At 41.6% G+C, this 23,317-nt stretch overlaps 1 protein-coding gene across 1 annotated transcript in view; it reads right to left on the minus strand.

Moving 5' to 3' along the window:
* Nucleotides 1–20,605, minus strand: part of CHRNA5 (cholinergic receptor nicotinic alpha 5 subunit) — a 44,627-nt gene extending 24,022 nt beyond the window's left edge. Inside the window, exon 1 of the mRNA XM_053594193.1 lies at nucleotides 20,494–20,605. Within this exon, the coding sequence (XP_053450168.1) occupies nucleotides 20,494–20,605 (112 nt within the window). The remainder of the gene's footprint in view (nucleotides 1–20,493) is intronic.
* Nucleotides 20,606–23,317: the final 2,712 nt, after the last annotated feature.

The following is a 23,317-nucleotide window of genomic DNA, read 5'->3' on the forward strand; positions in this document are numbered from 1 at the left end:
GTTAAAATTTGATTTTTAGATATTCTTCCTTCTGCTTTCCTTGTTGGGGTAATATATCTAAAATCATTTTATTTGCAGATTCAGCACATAGAGAATTTTTTTAATGTTACCCATTTATTATAAAGGATATGGATGAAACACATTGCATGAGATATGGGAAAGGGTAGGCGTTTCAGTGTCCTCCCAGGGTGTACCACCTGCCAGGAACCTCCCAGCGCTCAGCTATATGGAAACTTTGCAAACCTGTCATTTTGGATTTTTTTTTCTTTTTAGGAGATAGAGTCTCACTATGTCATCCTCAATAGAGTGCCATAGCTCATAGCAACCTCAAACTCTTGGGCTTAAGCCATTCTCTTGCCTCAGCCTCCCAAGTAGCTCAGACAACAGGCGCCCGCCACAATGCCTGGCCTTTATTTTGTTGCAGTTGTCATTGTTTTTTAGCAGGCCCTGGCCAGCCCTGGTGTATGTGGCTGGCACTCTAACCACTGAACTACAGGTGCCAAGCCGTCATCTGGGGTTTTTATGGAGACTTCATTACATAGGCATGACTGATTAAACCATTTGCAGATGGTGATCAACTTAACCTTAAGCCACTCTCTTAACCTTAAGGTTGGTGGGTGGATGTCTTTCCAGTGACCTGTCCCCATCCTGAAGTTACCTAAGGGCTGCCAAGCCATCGGTCAACTCATTGGCATACAAAAAAGACATGCTTGGGAGATTGCAAGGATTTATGCCAGGAAATGGGGCTTAAAACCAAAAATACATTTTACAATAGCACAGTCTACCCTACAGTCTCCAAACTTAGATCCCTTACATCACAAGGATATACAACTCAAAAGATGCTGCCGAATTACTAGACTTCCATTCAATCATTAATAATCAGTCTAGGCCTCATCATACTGTATGACTATGTCTCCCCAGGCGGAGCCACTGACGTTGCAGGCTTCCATTGATCTTGTCACGTTCTGAAAGTAGGGGTGGTCTTGGCAAACATCTATAAAATAGCTTCACTCTTATAGGCATCAGGTATAACTGAGCTCTGAGATAATGTGATATTGGATTTCCCTGAATCCATAACCATTTATGTATTCCTCTACCAACAGCTGCTATTCTTTCTTTCATTAATAATCTCTGGAAGGGACATTAGTCCACATGTATAGGTTTATTCCTGGTGCACATGCTACATCTACCGTAAAAGTCTGAATCATGCAATTCTACTCATTATCATGACTTTTGAGCCACTGATTCATTTTTATAAAATGGGATATAAAGCAACATGATAGTAACCACAAAACAAGCAAAGTCAGCTAATGTCAACAATAACCCTGAAGTTAAGTCAAGCCTAGCTCCACCCCGTTAACATGTTAGCTAAGACAGTCAAGTCAGTTCATGGCATGCATGCTCCTTGAGAACACAGTGGAATTTCACAAAACCCAGTAATCCTATATTTCAAGCTTATAAAATCTATGCTAAAAAATTATTCCTGTTCAGGCGGCACCTATGGCTCAAAGGAGTAGGGTGCTGGCCCCATATGCCAGAGGTGGTGGGTTCAAACCCAGCCCCAGCCAAAAACTGCAAAAAAAAAAAAAAAAAGATTATTCCTGTTCAGACTGCTTGATATACCTCAGGGATACTTGTAGTTCTTGGGATGCATTTTTAGAAATACCAACCAAGCAAAATTTCTCATAAACTACAGGAAGGAACACATCTAGCTCTTACTTTCTAAGTTTTCTTTTTCTTGTTTTAATTTTTTTTTCTTAAGGTGTCCAACCATTACTTCTAGAAATTTTTTAGGAGGCTTATAAAATTGCACTCAGCAATCGAGATTGTAGAAATTCTACTCCAGCTATTTATAATAGAGAATCTCCAAAAATCATTATCAAGGGTGAGGTAACAAAAATAAGCTTAATGAAAAAGAGACCTAGTTTTCATGGAATTTGTACCTCCAAGGTAGACCTCTCCTCTCAGTCCTGACCTGAATATCCACTTACCCCCCCCCAAAAAAAATTGGCATTCTAGTAACTAAATGAAACCACATTTATTTTCAAAGAAATGTAACCTTGCTCCTTAATTTTACTATAGAGAAGAGGAAAGAACAGCAAAGCTGAAGACCTCAATTTGAATACCTGGCTCAACTAATTATTTATTAACCTCTATATGCCACAATTTCTTAATCTATACAGGGTGCTAAAAACTGTATATGCATTATAACAAAGAAAAAAACTATATTAAAATTGTAATAATCAAGTCACGTTTGACTTCTGCAATTACAAGAGATTCGAGGTGACAAATGTTATTGGTATAAAATAAGCATTACAATTTTCATTCAGTTGTTCCTTTCTTAAAATGTGTATAGATTTTTGGCACCCTCTGTATATGAAATAAGGACATCTTAAGGAACCACAAACTCAATACATATGAAACCAAATTCATGATCTTCCCCCAATGCAGAGAGGGGCTCCATCGTGCCTAGTCCACAGTCTAAAAACCTAGAGTTGGACAAGATGGCTGACTGAAGTCAGCTTTGCACAGAGGCTCCTGTCCAGGAGAGTTAAAGGACAGAAATTTAGCAAGTAACCTGGCAGATTAGAGCTGCGCCAAGAGAGAAGGTTGAAGAATGCACATCAACCCTGCTGAGGCAAGCTGCGACCCCAAGGATACAAACAAAAGGTACAAAATCCGTCCACCAAGCGGACGGGAGTACCCTCCCCCCATGAGAACGGCTAGGAGTACCCTATAAACAAACGAGCAGAGTTCAAAAGTTGTCCCATTATACTCCACGGGAGAGACCCTCTAAAAACTGAACCTACTTCCCCTACTAGGGTGCCATGGTGCTCTCCTGCCAGGCATAAAACTGCATAAAACTGTATATATTCTCTACCTGCAGTTCTGAGCTCCCAGCACTCCCCTCCACTCTCTCTCTGAGGTCGGGAGGCCTGTCCCCAAGGAGTCCAGATTCTTGGGTGTTTTCTCGAGAGGTGTGGACAGGGCATGGACTACTGCCGGCCAGTGCTGATTCTGTGGCATGGGAGTGAGGACAGTCAGCTGAGAAGGAACCACACCAGAGTGGGGGTGCCCCTAGGCACAAAGCAGCAGCCGTTTTTGGCAACAATAGCGCTCACCCTGGATATTCCAGAGTCACACCTCCTGTCTCTCTGGACAACCAGAGGAGGCTGGGCATCTTCTCAGGTGGCAACCACCGTCAGAACAGATCGGGGACGGAAACGCAGGCCCCATGAGTAAACGGTTTGCCTGAGGCGATACCGGCCTGGGTGGAGCGCAGGGACTAGAAAACGCACACGCAGTGCCAGCTGACTCCCAGGGCGGGGCTGAACCACAGGACCACTTTACTGAGCCTAAGACGCACCCAGCCCCCAGAAGATCATCAGCCCAGACAAAGGAGGGTAGAAAGCTAGAACTGAGAGCTAACCGTGCTGGGAATACCTGCAACAGCAAAGACAGGGCCTGAGGCACAGGTTCTATGAACTCCAAACAGTTTTCTTCTGCAGTGGAAGTTAGCCGGGACAGAAACAAATTCCGCAAGGTTGTTCTGTTCTGTCAGTAACATCAATCAGGGGCAGGGCTGGAACTGAGTGAAAAGCCCAGCCTCCATCAAGCGCCCAAGCTTGTTAGGTCTCACCTTCCCCTGACGGATAGTGGCAGAGAGCAGCAGCTGGGCTGAGGAGGCATAGATTTCCTTGTGATTCAGGCAGGTGCAAACCCCTGGAGTATCTGCTCATTGGAGGCAACTGACTCACAGCCCTGTGGGATTATCAGTGGCTGGTTCTGACAGAGATGCAAGGTGGGGAAGGAGGCATCAACCTTCCCAAACTAATCTATTTGCTGGGTGGGTCCTCCTGACCTCACGGAGCACCACAGCAAGTCACATTTGAATTGTCAGCAGACCCCTGTGATCTAGTTGCCAGAGGCCTTTTAACTCTCCCACCTGAGACAGGTGCTGACTGAGACAATTGATTTGGACCTTTAGAACTGAGCCAATCGCCCGAGGACTATCCAAGTGGTGCCCTGGGTGTGTGGTTGTAGGAAGGTTTGATTTTCCTTTTCCAATTGTTGCCTGTGGGGGGCGGGGTGACTTAATTGCTGGTATTTCTCCACAGCCAAGACTTCAACCCAGAGTACCTGTTTCACTAGGGTCGGACAGAGACCAGCTGAAAACAAGAAAGAGCCACTTAGCCCGACCACACCAAGCAGGTCCCCAGTTTCTCAGGCCATAGCACTGTATGTGCCCTCAGCAAACCTCCAGGGGAAAAGGTACAGACACCAGTCCCAGCTTTTGGGCAAAGGGCTGGTTAATCACTACTCCTGGAGCCCCGAACCCAATGTTTCCTTATCCATTCATTTAGTCAAACAGTGTAAAATAACCATGGAGCGGAATCAGCAGAAAAACTCTGGTAACATGAATAACCATAGTAGATCACCACCCCCACAAAGGAAAGATATGGCAGATGTAACTGAAGATCCCATTCATAAACAGCTGGCCGAGATATCAGAAATTGAATTCAGAATTTGGATTTCAAACAAGATTAATAGACTAGAGAAAAAGTTGGAATTAGGAATTCAAGGAGCAATTCAAAAGTTGTCTCAAAAATCCAACAAATTTAAAGACAAAACCACGAAAGATTTTGACACGTTGAAGCAAGAATTTGCAGCCTTCAAAGATCTGAAAAATACAGTAGAATCCCTCAGTAAAACAGAGTGGAGCAGGCAGAAGAAAGGATTTCTGATATTGAAGACAAAGCTTTTGAACACTCCCAAACTCTCAAAGAGGAAGAGAAATGGAGAGCAACAAGGGAGCATTCTCTCAGAGAGCTCTGGGATAATTCGAAGAAGGCAAATATCCGCCTCACTGAAATTGCTGAAAGCAATGAAGTGGCCTTGCAAGACACAGAGGCTCTTCTCCATGAAATTATGAAAGCGATTTTTCCAGACATACCAAGAGATTCTGAAATTCAGATAGCAGACCGTTTCAGAACCCCAGCACAACTCAACCTGAATAAGATATCCCCCAGGCACATCATAATTAACTTCACTAAAGTTAATATGAAGGAGAAAATACTGAAAGCAGCCAGACATAAGAAAACCATAACCTACAAAGGAAAGAATATTAGAATGACTGCAGATCTCTCTGCGAAACCTTTCAAGCCAGAAGAGGGCAGTCATGGACTTTTAATCTCCTAAAACAAAATAACTTTCAACCCAGGATCCTGTATCCAGCTAAACTGAGTTTCATTTATGATGGAGAAATTAAATACTTTAATGACATTACATGTAGAAGAAATTTGCCATAACTAAATCAGCTCTTCAGGATATTCTCAGACCTATCCTCCATAATGACCAGCATAATCCTCTACCACAAAAGTAAACTCACTTAGAAACTTTTGATCAAACTCCAACTTCCACAGTGGCGAAAGGATTAAAAATGTCCACTGGGCTTTCGAAAAACTTAATACCCAAAATTTTACCAGGCTTATCAATATTCTCCATGAATGTGAACAGCTTAAACTGTCTTCTAAAGAGGCACAGGTTGGCTGACTGGATACAAAACTCAGGCCAGATATCTGCTGCATACAAGAATCTCATCTTACCTTAAAAGATAAATATAGACTCAGGGTGAAAGGATGGTCATCCATATTTCAGGCAAATGGAAATCAGAAAAAAGCAGGTGTTGCAATTCTATTTGCAGATACAATAGGCTTTAAACCAACAAAAGTAAGGAAGGATAAGACTGGTCACTTCACATTTGTTAAGGGTAATACTCAATATGATGAGATTTCAATGATTAATATTTATGCACCCAACCAGAATGCGCCTCAATTTATAAGAGAAACTCTAACAGACACAAGCAACTTGATTTCCTCCAGCTCCATAATAGTTGGAGATTTTAACACTCCTTTGGCAGTGTTGGATACATCCTCCAAGAAGAAGCTGAGCAAAGAAATTTTAGATTTAAACCTAACCATCCAACATTTGGATTTAACAGACATCTACAGAACATTTGATCCCAACAAAACTGACTACACTTACTTCTCATCAGCCCATGGAACATACTCCAAAATCAATCACATCTTAGGTCACAAGTCTAACCTCAGTAAATTTAAAGGAATAGAAATTATTCCTTGCATCATCTCGGACCACCATGAAATAAAAGTCGAACTCAGTAACAACAGGAATCTGCATACTCATACAAAAACATGGAAGTTAAATAACCTCATGCTGAATGATAGCTGGGTCATAGACAAGATTAAGAAGGAAATGGCCAAATTTTTGGAACAATGAAGACACGAATTATCAGAACCTCAGGGATACTGCAAAGGCAGTCCTTAGAGGGAAATTTATAGGACTGCAAGCCTTCCTCAAGAGAACAGAAAGAGAGGAAGTTAACAACTTAATGGGACATCTCAAGCAAGTGGAAAAGGAAGAACATTCCAACCCCAAACGCAGTAGAAGAAAAAAATAACCAAAATTAGAGCAGAATTAAATGAAATTGAAAACAAAAGAATTATACAACAGATCAATAAATCAAAAAGTTGGTTTTTTGAAAAGGTCAATAAAATAGATAAACCTTTGGCTAACCTAACCAGGAAAAAAAAGAGTGAAATTTCTAATTTCATCAATCAGAAATGACAAAGATGAAATAACAACAGACTCCTCAGAAATCCAAAAAATCCTTAATGAATATTATAAGAAACTTTATTCTCAGAAATATGAAAATCTGAAGGAAATTAACCAATACTTGGAAGCACATCACCTTCCAAGACTTAGCCAGAATCAAGTGGAAATGTTGAACAGGCCTATATCAAGTTCTGAAATAGCATCAACTGTACAAAATCTCCCTAAAAAAAAAGCCCGGGACCAGATAGCTTCACATCAGAATTCTACCAAACCTTTAAAGAGGAACTAGTACCTATATTACTCAACCTGTTCCAAAATGTAGAAAAAGAAGGAAGACTACCCAACACATTCTATGAAGCAAACATCACCCTGATCCCCAAACCAGGAAAAGACCCAACAAGAAAAGAAAACTATAGACCAATACCACTAATGAATATAGATGCAAAAATATTCAACAAGATCCTAACAAACAGAATCCAGCAACACATTAAACAAATTATACATCATGACCAAGTCGGTCTTATCCCAGGGTCTCAAGGCTGGTTCAATATACGTAAATCTATAAATATAATTCAGCACATAAACAAATTAAAAAACAAAGACCATATGATTCTCTCAATTGATGCAGAAAAAGCTTTTGATAATATCCAGCATCGCTTCATAATCAGAACACTTAAGAAAACTGGTACAGAAGGGACATTTCTTAAACTGATAGAGGCCATCTACAGCAAACCCACAGCCAATATCGTATTGAATGGAGTTAAATTGAAATCATTTCCACTCAGATCAGGAACCAGACAAGGTTGCCCATTGTCTCCATTGCTCTTTAACATTGTAATGGAAGTTTTAGCCACCGCAATTAGGGAAGAAAAGGTGATCAAGGGTATCCACATAGGGTCAGAAGAGATCAAACTTTCGGTCTTCGCAGATGATGTCATTGTATATTTGGAAAACACCAGGGATTCTACTACAAAAGTCTTAGAAGTGATCAAGGAATACAGCAGTGTCTCAGGTTACAAAATCAACATTCATAAATCGGTAGCCTTTATACATACCAATAATAGTCAAGCTGATAAAACAGTTAAGGACTCTATTCCATTCACAGTAGTGCCAAAGAAGATAAAATATTTGGGAGTTCACCTAACAAAGGATGTGAAAGATCTCTATAAAGAGAACTATGAAACTCTAAGAAAAGAAATAGCTGAAAATGTTAACAAATGGAAAAACATACCATGCTCATGGCTGGGAAGAATCAACATTGTTAAAATGTCCATACTACCCAAAGCAATATACAATTATAATGCAATCCCTATTAAAGCTCCACTGTCATACTTTAAAGATCTTGAAAAAATAATACTTCGTTTTATATGGAATCAGAAAAAAACCTCGAATAGCCAAGACATTACTCAGAAATAAAAACAAAGTAGGAGGAATCATGCTACCAGACCTCAGACTACAGTATAAATTGATAGTGATCAAAACAGCATGGTACTGGCACAAAAACAGAGAGGTAGATGTATGGAACAGAACAGAACCAAGAGATGAACCCAGCTACTTACCATTATTTGATCTTTGACAAGCCAATTAAAAACATTCAGTGGGGAAAAGATTCTCTATTTAACAAATGGTGCTGTGTGAACTGGCTGGCAACCTGTAGAAGACTGAAACTGGACCCACACCTTTCACCATTAACTAAGACAGACTCTCACTGGATTAAAGATTTAAACTTAAGACATGAAACTATAAAAATACTAGAAGGAAGTGCAGGGAAAATTCTCGAAGAAATTAGGTCTAGGCAAATATTTTATGAGGAGGACCCCCGGGCAATTGAAGCAGCTTCAAAAATACACTACTGGGACCTGATCAAACTAAAAAGCTTCTGCACAGCCAAGAACACAGTAAGTAAAGCAAGCAGACAGCCCTCAGAATGGGAGAAGATATTTGCAGGTTATGTCTCTGACAAAGGTTTAATAACCAGAATCCACAGAGAACTCAAACATATAAGCAAGAAAAGAACAAGTGATCCCATCGCAGGCTGATGGGAGTTTCTCTTCAAGAACGACTTGAAGAGAAACTTCTCTGAAGAAGACAGGCGCACGGCCTACACACATATGAAAAAATGCTCATCATCCTTAATCATCAGAGAAAGGCAAATTAAAACTACTTTGAGATATCATCTAACTCCAGCAGGATTAGCCCATATCACAAAATCCCAAGACCAGAGATGTTAGCGCGGATGTGGAAAAAAGGTAACACTTCTACACTGCTGGTGGGAATGCAAATTAATACATTCCTTTTGGAAAGACGTTTGGAGAACACTTAGAGATCTAAAAATAGACCTGCCATTCAATCCTATCATTCCTCTACTAGGTATATACCCAGAAGACCAAAAATCACATTATAACAACGATATTTGTACCAGAATGTTTATTGCAGCCCAATTCATAATTGCTAAGTCATGGAAAAAGCCCAAGTGCCCATCGATCCACGAATGGATTAATAAATTGTGGTATATGTACACTTTGGAATATTATGCAGCCTTAAAGAAAGATGGAGACTTTACCTCTTTCATGTTCACATGGATGGAGCTGGAACATATTCTTCTTAGTAAAGTATCTCAAGAATGGAAGGAAAAGTATCCAATGTACTCAGCCCTCCTATGAAAGTAATTTATGGCTTTCATATGAAGGCTATAACCCAGTATAACCTAAGAATACGGGGAAGGGGAAGAGGGAGGGGAGGGAGGGGGTAGGCTGAGCAGAGGGAGGGTGATTGGTGGGATTACACCTACGGTGCATCTTACAAGGATACATGTGAAACTTAGTAAATGTAGAATATAAATGTCTTAACACAATAACTAAGAAAATGCCGGGAAGGCTATGTTAACCAGTGTGATGAAAATGTGTCAAACAGTCTATAAAACCAGTGTATGGTACTCCATGATCGCATTAATGTACACAGCTATGATGTAATAAAAAAAATAAAAACCTCAGAGTTATCTCTGATACCATCTTCTCCCTCCTTCCTCTATCCAATCCATCAGGAAACTATTAAATTTAACTCCCAAATATTTCTCAAATCCATCCATTTCCTACCACCCCCACTGCCACATCTTAGCACAAGCTACCTGCCTCTCTCCTCAGGAGCAAATCTAGTTTGTAAGAGGTCTCTAACCATCTTCTGCACCCCCATCCTGCCTCCCAACCCCAACCAAGGGGTTCTCTGTGCAAATAACTTAGCAGTCTTTTCAAAACAACACATCTGATGTTATCTCCTTGCTTAAACCTTTCTGCAGCTGTCCACTGTTTAAGATAGACCAAAATCCTTAAGGCCAATGTGCCACTGGTCTGTCTCCTCCAGCCTCTTTTGGCGTGGCCTTCCCCAGCTCCAGCTATACTGACAGTTCACCTTCTTAAACACGCTGTACTCTGTTCCCTCCTACGTGGCTCATGTTCTTCTTCCCATTCTGAAATGCCCTCCCTTCTTCTTTGCCTGGGTAACGCTCATCTGTCAGATCTCAACACTTCCTCAGGAACTCTTCCCAGACCCCAAAGTCACTATTGGGTTCTTTATCTGGATTGTAATTAAGCAGTCCTGGGTATATTTGATGTAAGTCTGTTTTCCCTATTATGGTGTAACTAAGGGCATCATGTTTTATCCATCATCATATCTACTACGCAACACACTGGCACATAGTAGGTGCTCAGCTTATTGACTGAACAAATACATGAATGAGTAAATCCATCCACCAATTCCCACTTATCTCTAACGAGCCAGAATTGTATCACCGCTGTGAAGCAACTGTCACAGGAGCCATACACATTTGCTCTTAAGGATTATGAGTCACTAGACTCAGCTTCTTGAAATTAAAGACTTTGTCTTACTCAGATTTAAATACAAAGACAGGCAATACAATATACTGATTAAGAACTCAGGATCTGAAGACAGGCTGAATTCCATCTAAACTCTAATCCTTACAGTGTGACTTGAAGGCAAGTTACCACTCAACTTCTTTGCATATCAGGTTCATCTGTGAAATAGGTATAACCAGTACCTACCTTGTAAGGTTATTGGGAGGATTAGCTGAAAGTGTGCACATGAATGCCAGCACAAGGTCATTCTCATTCTTCCACAAAGACTGTTAAAATAATAGTAACTGATAGACCTTAATAAGCAAATACACAAAAATTCTGCAACAAAAACATTCAGCGCCTGTAAAGCTACGGACATCCCAATGTCCCAAAAAAGATTGTCTCCAGAAAGTTAATCCCAGGCAAAAAAAGAAAAAAAAGTGTTTGTGACACTGGGCACTTTCAACACGGTGCAATGACAGTCACTATAAAGCTTTCCTCAAGTCTCTGTTCCTTAAAGCTAATAATAGTCATTATATCAACCTACTAATAGCACATAAATCACATACTTCAGAAAAACAAAAGGAACCAAGCAGTGAAGCACACTAAAAATAGGGTAAGAACAAAAAGAAATGTCATGGGATAATTCTTCTGGAATATTTAAAAGTATTACTAATTGGCTCAGGGCCTGTTGCCCAGTGGTTAGGGCACCAGCCACATACACCGACCCCGGCCAAACTGCAACAAATAATAGCCAGGCATTGTGGCGGGCGCCTGTAGTCCCAGCTACTTGGGAGGCTGAGGCAAGAAATAGCTTAAGCCCAAGAGTTTGAGGTTGCTGTGAGCTGGGGCACTACGGCACTCTACGGAGATGACATAGTGAGACTGTCTCCAAAAATTAAAAAATTAAAAATTAAAATAAATAAAAGTACAACTAATAAGAGAAAAACAGTTGAATACCTAACCAAAGTCCAAACGTGTTCACGGTAATATCTTTAACATCTTGAGAGACTCACATTTTCATTTTACAAACTGGGCTTTAACTCTGAATATCATTTAATTGTCTCTAATAGGGATTAATATAGATAGGCATCTGCCCAAATAGAACCTTCCCCGCACAAGAAAGAACTTCCTACCCAGGAAAGAATGAATACACCAATCCCTACCCCCCAAACTCGTATATTCCCACACCGTCTTATCTCACATGCTGACCTCTTTTTGGAATTCAGCCCACTCGCAACCAAGTGAATAAAGGCCATGTTGCCCACACAGAACCTGGACTCCGCTTCTTTTTGTTCATGTCTTGGAATAACCTCTCATTTTTTGGTGCTTAACCTCTCAGTCTCAACTTGGAAGAATTGAGAGAATGATATTAAAGAATGTCCATAGCCAGGTGTTGTGGCAGGTGCCTATAGTCCCAGCTACTCGGGAGGCTGAGGCAAGAGAATTGCTTAAGCCCAAGAGTTTGAGGTTGCTGTGAGCCGTGATGCCACAGCACTCTACCAAGGGTGACATAGTGAGACTGTCTCAAAAAAAGAAAAAGTCCAAGTCCACTAGTGAAATCATATTCATTTTCAAAGAAATGTAACCTATTCCTTAGTTTTAGTATAGTGAAGAGGAAAGGACGTAAAACTGCAAATCAAACCTTGATTTGTACAGTTGGTACCACTAGTTAACTGTTAACCTCTTTATGCCACAATTTTCTAATCTATAAAATGTCAAGTAATTGTTAAACGTGTATGGCAAGAATGCTTCAATTCATGATACTGGACCACTTTTGTGTGTGTTTTAATTTTTCCATTCTAAAACATTAATAAAAAGAATAACCTCTACTTAGCTGCCTATTGTGTGGATCAATTGAAATAAAGTACATAATCCTACTATATTGGGTAGTATCTAAGTATTTTTTTTAGTCTTCTTCACTAAATATGGTAGCCCAAAAGATAGCTAAAGATTTTATTTTTTTTATTGATAAAATGACATTTTATTTAAAAAATGATAGTATAATACCGAGCTTTTCTGAAGCCATATATCTAATCGATTGCCTGTTGGAGTGGGAGCGAGGTAAATCTGTCCTGTCTTTACCGTGTGCTGCCGTAGATGTATCTGGGGCACTGGAGACACGTACCATAGATTTCCGTACAATATTCTGATTAGGGTTAGCCTTTTGCATAAATAACATAGATTGTCTGTCCCCGATGTGTGAAACTGGCTTATATAATATTGTGTTTCTTTTACAAGATTCTGCAATTTCCACCTTCCTGGCTCAGAGCTCCTTTCTACTGTCTTATGGATTGAATTATGTCCCCCTAAAATCCATATGTTGAAGTCTTAACAGTCAAACCCCCACAGCATGACCTTAATTGGAGATGGGGTCTTTGTGGGTGGTCAAGCTAAAATGAGGTCTTCAGGGTGGTTCTAATCCAAGATGACCTATGTCCTTTCAATAAAGGGAAGCTTGGACAAAGACAGGCACATCGAGCATGCCATGTGTCACCATAAGCCAGGGAAGCACTAGCAGCTGGAGAGGGGCCTAGGACAGGTGGAGGGGTAGCTAAGGATTTTACAAACCAATTTTAGGAACACTTGGTAGTGTCCTATTCTGGCAGTTTTCCACCAAAAATCATGATTTTCTTATCAAAAAGTAATTGCTCTGGAAAAAGTCAACTGAATATGTCTGGCAGCTAAATGTAAGATGGCATTCTTCTGCCAACTTGCAGATGAAAATCAATTAATAGACATCTACTATACTCTTTAGCTTCTTCCATAAATTCTTCTTAAATATTTAGCATCTGCTACAACTTGGGTCTACTACAGCCTATCATGTGGTATCTAGTTCAACATTCATTAATTCAACAAATATTGGCTGGCTGCTCCCTGTGCCAGCCTCTGTGCCAGGTGCTGGGGGTAGAACAGAAAATTAAGGCCTGATGCCTTGCCTTCCTGGGGTACAACCCTGCATGTTTATTTACCTTCACTATATAATCAGAATTCTCTGGCTATGCAAAGTAAAGCCCTCAGTGAGAATGGAGCCCGCTGATATTGTACAGGGCACAACTGACACATTTCCACATGGCTGCAGCCCTGAAGTCTTAACACAGGATTTCTCAACCTGGCATTTGGGGCTGGGTAATTCTTTGTTGTGGGGGGCTGTCTTGTGAACTGCATGTTTAGCAGTATCCCTGGCTTCTACCCATTAAATGTATCAACCCCCACCCCCATCCATTTTTCTGACAACCAAAAATGTGTCCACACATTACCAAATGTCAAACGGGAATAGCAAAGTTGCTCTTTTTGAGAACACCATTCTAACAGTAGTAGCAAGTAAGTAGCGGAGGTAGAACCGGCATTCATATTTTTTTTTCTCAAAATAATGGTTTCATTGCAAAAGTAATGCATGGTCATTATCAAAATTGAAGCCCAGAAAGCTCATAAAGAATAAGATTTCAGGCAGAGTGGCTCATGCCTATAATCTGAGTACTCTGGAAGGTGGAGACAGGAGGATCAGTTGAAGCAAGGAGTTTAACACAAGCCTGGGCAACATAGTGAAACCCCATCTCTACAAAAATTTAAAAATTAGCTGGGCATAGGCAGTGCCTGTGGCTCAAAGGAGTAGGGCGCCAGCCCCATATGCCGGAGGTGGAGGGTTCAAACCCAGCCCCGGACAAAAACTGCAAAAAAAAAAAAAAAAAAATTAGCTGGGTGTGGTGCATGCCTGTAGTCTCAGCTACTTGGGAAGCCAAGGCAGGAAGATGGAAGATTGCTTAAGCCTAAGAGTTTGAAGTTGCAGTGAAGTTGCAGTGAAGTTGCACTCCAGCCTGGGCAACAGAGTAAAGCTCTGTCTTAAAAAGAAAAAAAAAAAAACAACAGTAAAGAATTCTCCCTTTCCTCCTTCCCCTAGCCCTCCAACTATAGCCTTGTTAAGTCTGATGGGTAGACACTTTACAGAGGCACACCCAGAGGAAGAAACATGTTTCCTCTTTTTAAGTTCTGTGACTTCAGTACTAAATGTCAGTAGGTCTCTATCCATCCCCATTCTTTCCACATAAGCTATAAAGTGGTCCATATTATGTGGGTATCATACTTTAAACTTTCACTACTGATGAGCATTTATATAGGCTTCAGATTTGGGTTATTTCTAATACTACAATGGGAAAAATGCTGTCATTAACATCCTTATACATCTATTTTTCCGTACCTATGCAAAGATGTCTGTAGCGCTGACTCTTAGAACTGCTGAGTCAGGGGATACACTCCTTTTCTTCTTCATAGATTGCTATAAGAATGGAATATGATAATCTAAATCTAAAATCTAAAAAGCGATGCTAGGAGTGCTGTGTATTATGCATCCTCAATTCATAATCAAGCGACTCCTAGAGTAATTTTCCCCTCTAAGTCTCCTTGTATCTTCATGTTATCAAAAGTCACTTATACTTTAAAAAAAAAATCCTCACTGCAGCAGCCTGAGGAAGGCTATTTTAAGCAACTCTAAGATAAAGCAGTGAACATAATCGACCATTCTGAAAATGAGGGGAAATGTGTTCTGTCTCCAACATTGTCAATGTGACAAATAAGTATGCTTACCAATCCTTATTTTAAGTATTACGGAGGGATATTTTATTCTCTGTAGGATTTTCATTATATTTTATATTGATTTTTATCACAGAATTATAGGATAAAGTTACAGTGTAACTGATAAGCTTTAGTACACTTAACATCTTACCCTGACTCTCAGAACACCTGCAGTAAGAGCGTGATATCAGGCAGTATTAATTTTAGGTTCAGTCAATAGTTCTCCAGGAGAGAAGACAACCTTTGAGCATCATCAGATCAAGTAAATGCAGAGTTCAGTGACTTAATTTGAGGCCATAAATCTCTCAATAGGCAATAAATATGTATCACAAGCTAGTTCATTTAGAGTATCACGAAGTAAAACACCGAATGACATATGGAGTTGCTTGCTCTAGCCTGTATGACCCTGAACAGAATCCTACAAATTTCCTTCTTAGAACTGTCCAATTATGAATGTATGCTATGGACTGGAAGGAAATAGAGAAAAGTCAAAACAGCTGCTTTATCAGGACAGCAGGAAAACGCTTTTTCTTAGTTTCCATTGGCCCTATGCTGTTTGGGCTATAACTCACTGTAAATTCACCATTTCCATAATTACTTTCATCAGATTCCCTTGAGAATTCACCCAACTGGTATGAACAGGGAAGTGTCTACAAGCTTGCCATTTTACTGTGGTACTCTGACCGGCAACACCCACGTCCCTGGGAGCTTGATAGAAATGCCTCATATGGGTGGCGCCTGTGGCTCAAGGAGTAGGGTGCCAGCCCCATATGCCAGAGGTGGCGGGTTCAAACCTAGCCCCGGCCAAAAACCAAAAAAAAAAGAAATGCCTCACATTAGACCCTCCCAGCCTTTGATCTACTCAGTCAGTATCTCCATTCCCCGGGAATTCATGTGTACATTAAGAGTTTGACCCTGTCAGTAAGATCTAGACCAGTGATTCTCAAGGGGTGAGGAGTGTGGGGAACACGTTTGTCCTCCAGGGCACATTTGACAGTAGCTGAAGACGTTTTTCGGTGGGTGCTACTGGCATCCCATGGACAGATGCCAGGGGACCGGTAAACACGCTGCAAAGTACAAGACACCCCCCTCCACAACAAAGAACTGCCCAGCCCAAAATTGCACAGGAAAAAGAGTTTTATCCAATTCCATATATACCATTGACTATACAATAAAAAAACATTAAAAATATAAAAACATTAAAAAATTATTAAAATATATTTATAAAAATATAAAAACATAAAAAATATTATTAATTATACCTATGCTGTTCTATAAGCAGATTTATAAAGAAACTGTTTTCTAAAACTATTTCAATATTTAACAACTCCTACTTGTTAATGGTTATTTAGTATTGAATTTAAACTACCATCTAAGAGAATTTAATTTTGATTCTTTCGGAATAAAAATGTTAATAGCCATGGTGGCTCACACCTGGAATCCTAGCACTCTGGGAGACCAAGGCAGGTGGATTGCTTGAGCTCAGGAGTTTGAAACCAGCCTGAGCAAAAGTCAGACCCTCTTTCTACTACAAACAGAAAAAAAAAAAAAAATAGCTGGGCATTGTGGAGGGTGCCTGTAATCCCAAGTACTGGGGGAGGCTGAGGCAAGAGGATCTCTTGAGCCCAACAGTTTGAGGTTGTTATGAGCCGTGATGCCATAGCACTCTACCCAGAGCTACAGAGTGAGACTCTGTCTTAAAAAGAAAAAAAAAAAAATACTATTACAGGGCCTGGCACAGTGGCTAATGCCTACAATCCTATCACTCTGGGAGGCCGAGGCAGGTGGATTGCCCAGGCTCCAGAGTTCAAGACCAGCCTGAGCCACAGCAAGACCTCATCTCTACAAGGAAAACAAACAAACAAAAAAATAGCCAGGCATTGTGACAGTGCCTGTAGTCCCAGCTACTTGGGAGGCTGAGGCAAGAGAATCACTTAAGCAGAAGAATTTGAGATTGCTGTGAGCTGTGACACCACGGCATTCTACCGAGGGTGACAAAGTGAGACTCTGTCTCAAAAAAAAAAAAAAATGCTATTAGAAGAAAAATGCTCTGTACTGAAATTATTGAAATAAAAACTCATATCCTAATTATAAAAAATTACTTGCTAGATCTAATTTGTAGATTATAGTTGAACAAAACCTATTCTGACAATTGCCTGAGTACCTCAGAGCTCCATCCATAGACAACTTTAACACTTAAGCACAGCTTCAATGTAGCAGAAAAATAAAACCCTGTCTTTCAGTTGCTCACATTTTAGTTCACAGAGCATATTTGCTAGGAAACAAAATAATTTTTAATTTCAAATTAAATTGCGTAAATGTTTATGTAAGGACATGCATATAGATAAGAAATGTAGAGCTGAGAGCCACAGTTGGGTATGTCCTTGTGAACCTCCGAAAATGTTAATGAAATGACTAAAGGAGAGAAAAAAAAAATCTCTTATAGTTCTCATTTTCTATGAATTATTTTATTTTCCTTTGAATGTAGAATTCAGCCACTACATATACTAAAAATAAAATTTCAACCATTTAAAATGTCAGAAAGCTAAAAAATAAAACTAATGACCCTCTAATTTCCATAAATCACTGTCCTAATCACAGTTAGGTCAATTTAAAGTCTTACACTACCTTAATGTAATAGTTAATTATACTTAAATACTGACAAAATTGCCTTCTGAGCCACTTTCCACAGCTCCATGACCTTCCCTCAGCCCAAAAGGTATGGCTACTGGCTGGCTGGACGTTCTCTTTACCTGGGGACTGACTCACAGAAAAACATAAAGAAAAGATACTATTAAGAATCTAAGGGGCGGCGCCTGTGGCTCAAGGAGTAGGGCACCAGTCCCATATGCCGGAGGTGGTGGGTTCAAACCTAGCCCCGGCCAAAAACCACAAAAAAAAAAAATTAAAAATAAATAAATAAATAAAATGTTAAAAAAAAAAAAAAAGAATCTAAAATGAGTGGCTCAGTGCCTTTGGCTCAAGCGGCTAAGGCGCCAAGCCACATACACCTGAGCTGGTGGGTTCGAATCCAGCCTGGGCCTGCCAAACAACAATGATGACTGCTACCAAAAAATAGCCAGGCATTTGTGGGAGCTGCCTGTAGTCCCAGCTACTTGGGATGTGGAGGCAGGAGAATCACTTGAGCCAAGGAGTTGGAGGTTGCTGTAAGCTGTGATGCCATAGTACTCTATCCAGGGTAACAGCTTGAGGCTGTGTCTCAAAAAAAAAAAAAAAAAAAAAAACATCTAAAATGAGGGCGGCACATACACCAAGGCTGGCGGGTTTGAGCCCGGCCTGGGCCTACTAAACAACAATGACAACTGCAACAAAAAAAATAGCTGGGCTTTGTGGTAGGCGTCTGTAGTCCTAGCTACTTGGGAGTCTGAGGCAAGAGAATCACTTAAGTCCAAAGGTTTGAGGTTGCTGTGAGCTGTGACTCCATGGCACTCTACCCAGGGCAACGTAGTGAGACTCTGTATCAAAAATAAAGGAAAAATAATCTAAAATGAACATGAAAACATGTATACATATAAGTAATTATAGTTGGAAGGACTTCAAAAACCATCTACTACCATCCTTACAATATGAAAAGAGCAAAATAAAGACTCAGTGAGGCCAAGCAGTACACTCCAGGGAACACAGCCAATTACTGGCAAGTCTCCTAACTCCCCACAGTACCTCCAGCCACCCATGTTCAAAGGCAATTGCACACCAGACCATATTAACATTTAGGACCAAATGTGCAACTACATCATCCATTCACTATCACTTTGCTCTTCCAGATGATCATTTACCAGTAGCACACAGAATCTCAGGATTTTAGAGGTGTAAAGGAGAGCCTTTAATGACCTCTCACCTTACAGGTAAGGAAATGAATATCCATTGTTTTGCTCATCCATTCCACAAACATTCACTGGACTTCTACAATAAGGTAAGTCTTGGGGATACAAAGATAAACAAGGTAAGAATCACAGTTCTTAAGGACCTCACATGAAACCAAGAGAAAAAATATATATAAAGGTTAATACAACCAGGTGGTCAGTGTAAGAGAGATACTCAGAGTAAGGGCAGAAGGCAGGAAATAACCAACTGTAGTTGTAACACTGTGTTTGAAAGAGATAGGTGCTCATACCATTTAATACTTGGTTACAATGTTTTATATGAAAATAGATAAAACAGACTTTTAAAGTTTCAGTTTCACCAAAAAAGGGTAGGGAACCACCATATTCTAGGGTGCCAGGCACTGTGCCTGGAATTAATATATATACACACACACACACACACACACACACACACATATATATGTTATTTAATCCTGAAAATGACTCTGAGAGGTAACAGAGGTTTGTCCAAGGCAGGATACACCTGAGCAGTTATTTGAGTCTAGGTTTGTCTGGCTCCAAAATCACATTACTTTCTTTCTGTTAAACTGTAACTCTTTCTGCTCAGGATTTCCTTTGTTTAAATCACTCTACACCTTATTTGTCTTCAGTCTTCATTAATGACTTTGAAGACTAGAATTATTTTTAGGCAATACATCCTGCAATAAGTCATTCTAGTCTTCAAAATTATTACTTCCTAAGATCGGGAATCGTAGTTTAAAAACCTTAATAAAGGAAAAGCAAGAACAGCTTCTTATTATATACGTACCCAAACGATTCCTAAGAAACTCACTCATAAAAACTAAAATATAGAGAATTTCTGCTACTGTATTTTGCTTTAAAAGACCCTTGCCTTCTGTGTGTTTACGTGCACCATAGGTGCTCCATAAATGTTAGCATTTTTCTTCAAGGTGTACAGAGAGGGCTGACTCTAAAAGGTTCTAAACAAAACACTTGATTTGAAGAAGTACTAGGCATTTTCTTTTGTTTCTACTCCTGTCCAAAACATCTTGAAAAACAGTTAAAAAAAAAAAAAAAAGCTGTGCTCTAAAGAAGCTGATGAAGAACTTTGGATGAAAACGATTAGCCCAGAAGCCAGGGAAGACGACTACTAACATTCCACAACAAACATTTCATCTTCGGGCAAAAGGAAAAAAATTCAAATGCTGTGGGGTGGGGTGGAGTGGGAATGGGGAGCACAGGGGGACCGGAGGTAAGAAGATCAAGTCTCTATCCCTAATATTAAACCCAAGTCTCCATACTTCTCGAAAAAGCCCAAAGTGGGAGGCCCAGCTGAAACCACGGAAGGACAACCGCGCGATAGCATCTTCTACTGAAAAAGTTGTATGGGAGTAAACACTAACCTCGGAGTCTGCGGTGATGCGGGTCGTGAAGCAAAACTAAAAAGGGGCTTTCTCGCGGCGTTTCAATGAACAGATCTGGGCATTTAAAATGAAACTTCACTCCAAACCCCCAGTAGAAAAAATAACAACCGCCCCTGCAACCAGGTTTGGGGGGGCCGGCAGCCCCACAGCCCGCGCCGCCCCGCTCACCTCCGCGCGCGCTGCCCGCCGCGCCCGCCGGACCGCAGCGCCCGGCGACCACCTGAACCAGGAGCAGGAGGAGAAGGCGGAGCCGGCGGGACCGCGACCCCCGCGCCGCCATCGCCTCGCGCCCGCGCGGGAAAGCGTGCAGCCGCCTCGCGACGACCACCGGGAACGCTGGCTTCCACGGGATAAGCGGCAGAGTGTGGGTTGAAGCAGAGAGAGGGCAGGTGCACGCGAGGGTCCGCAGGGCTCCTCTGCTCCTGCAGGCGCCGCCACTTCAGCTTCGGGGCTTTGTGCCGACTCCGGAGCGTGAGGAGGCACCTGGCCCCGCCCCTCCTCGCCTCTGTCCCGCCCACCCACCCGCCTTGGGCCCCTCTGGCCCCTCTGGCCGCGTCCAGTCCGTTCATAGCCCCGCCTCCGTTCCGCCTAGGCCTTCCCCCCTCGGCCCCGCCTCCAACCCAACCCCATCGGCTCCCAGCCCCGCTTTTTCCAGCCTGGCCCCGCCCACCCCACGGGCCCAGCATTCTAGGCACTGACTACTTCAGGCAGGTGCGACCGTGGAGGACCTTCTTCACCCACTGGGTGACCTCTGCCAAATCACTGCATACCTAGGATAACAATCGTTATTGACGTCTGTTCTGTGTCCGGCACTAAAGAGGAAAACAGGTAGACTGCTCTCAGCAGACAGAAAACCGGCAAACGTAAATAAAGTGATCCCGAGTGGTGATCAAAGCTAGGAAAGACGAAAGACACAAGCAGGAGGCTGAGAAAGCGGCGGCGGTGGGGGTTTTGCTGTAAGCTCCAGGCTGCGCCGTTCTTCACTCGTACCTCTGTCCACTAAGTTTTTCCTTACCGGGAAGGTACCAGAAACAGCCTGTCGTGCTGTTTTGGAGGCTAAGCGACCCGCCATAAGGAGCCCTGTACTCTGGACCAGCGAGGCAACCCTGGACAAATTTCTCTGGTTCTGTTTCCTCGTCCTTAAAACGAGGGGAATAAACTAGAGGACTCAGGAAGTACAGCTCTTACACTCATTCCAGCCACCCATGGAAATGATATACAACTGCCTCAAACGTGGGCAATGCCCTCCGAGTTGCTATCAATTAACATTTGTAAATATTGGTGACTCCATCTGTCACAGACACTTAGCCACGTCAGTGGAGATTGATGCTGAGGGCTAGAATCCTGTCTCAAACCTCTCTAGGCCCTGTATTTCATCGCCTCTGTTCATAATTGATTAGAAAGCTTCATTTGCCTGGAGAATTATCTTTAAACTTCAGTGGCAGAACATGCCACTGACTCTTCACAAAAGGCTTTATGGAGTTGACACCTCTAAGACTCCTCGTGAGCAGAAATTTCACTCCAAGCTCCAGACTCAGTAAATCTGTGAAAAACTAAACCAGGTTGAAGTCGCAAAGGATCTGAACAGCAAGATTCAGTTAAGACCTTTTATCTTAGGACCAAGTACAACCAGGAAAACGGAAACAACATCCAATGAAGCCAGTCTGTCTTAGCAGGGCAGCTAAGACAGACTGAGTCAGATTAGTCATTCTGTACACTTCTGCACGGAAATGAAAGACAGTACCTGTCATCCAGTTACTACAAATGTATACTTTGCTCTGAAGAATTTGTGGGGCTTATAGACACTTACGCAATTCATCCTAACAGTGTTTGGATAACTTTAAAATGTTCTGCTTTTACAGTTAGGTCATTTGAAACAGGGGAGTTGAATAACTACTGAAGGTCACAGAACCTGTCAATGGCAAAACTAGAATTAAATGGTTGTTAGCACAGCCAGGGCAAGCATAATCGGAACTCATAGACCTCCCCAGAGTGTTACATTAATAACCAGGAAGACAATGGTTATTTGCATAATCTGTGAAAAACAGTATTAATTGTTATTAAGTGAAAGGCAAAGTGTGTCATTTGTTGGGCACTTTAAAATCCAAGCAAATAATCAGAGACTATAAAGTATCTATCTAGGATGGGTTTTTCCTAGCAGGATATGCCACATCTCACGGTTGCTAGATGTGTTGGCTACACCTGACTCTGATCCCTGTAAGGGATAGTCATACTGCTCGGGTACACTGGCTGATCAAAGATCAAGGAAAATTGCTGCTGTTGCTGTAGACACCACCTACATTTACTTTTTGCATCCCAGATACCACATTTCCTCTGAAGACTGTGGAATTTTTATTACACTTTACTGTCTTCACTCATCTGTCTCCTTCTCTCCTCTGAATACCTAAACCCACCCTTTCAGCCAGGTGATGTGGCTCACTTTTGTAATCCTTACACTCTGGGATGCCAAGGTGAGTGGATTGCTTGAGCTTGGGAATTCAAGACCAGACTGAGTGAGAGTGAGACACCCGGGCGGTGCCTGTGGCTCAGTGAGTCGGGCACCGGCCCCATATACCGAGGGTGGCGAGTTGGAACCCAGCCCTGGCCAAACTGCAACAAAAAAATAGCCGGGCGTTGTCTTGGGTGCCTGTGGTCCCAGCTACTTGGGAGGCTGAGGCAAGAAAATCGCCTAAGCCCAAGAGCTGGAGGTTGCTGTGAGCTGTGATGCCAACGCACTCTACCGAGGGTGACAAAGTGAAGCTCTGTCTCTAAAAACAAAAAAAAAAGTGAGACCCCCATCTCTACTAAAAATAGAAAAATTAGTCAGGCATTGTGACAGATGCCTATAGTCCCAGCTACTCAGGAGGCTGAGGCAAGAGGATTGCTTGAACCCAAATGTTTGAGGTTGCTGTGAGCTACAGTGACGTCACAGCACTCTAGCCTGGGGGACAGAGTCAGACTCTCAATAAATAAGTAAGCCCACCCTTTCTTC

This window comes from Nycticebus coucang, chromosome 6, assembly GCF_027406575.1.
Source record: "Nycticebus coucang isolate mNycCou1 chromosome 6, mNycCou1.pri, whole genome shotgun sequence".
Classification (NCBI taxonomy): Eukaryota; Metazoa; Chordata; class Mammalia; order Primates; family Lorisidae; genus Nycticebus; species Nycticebus coucang.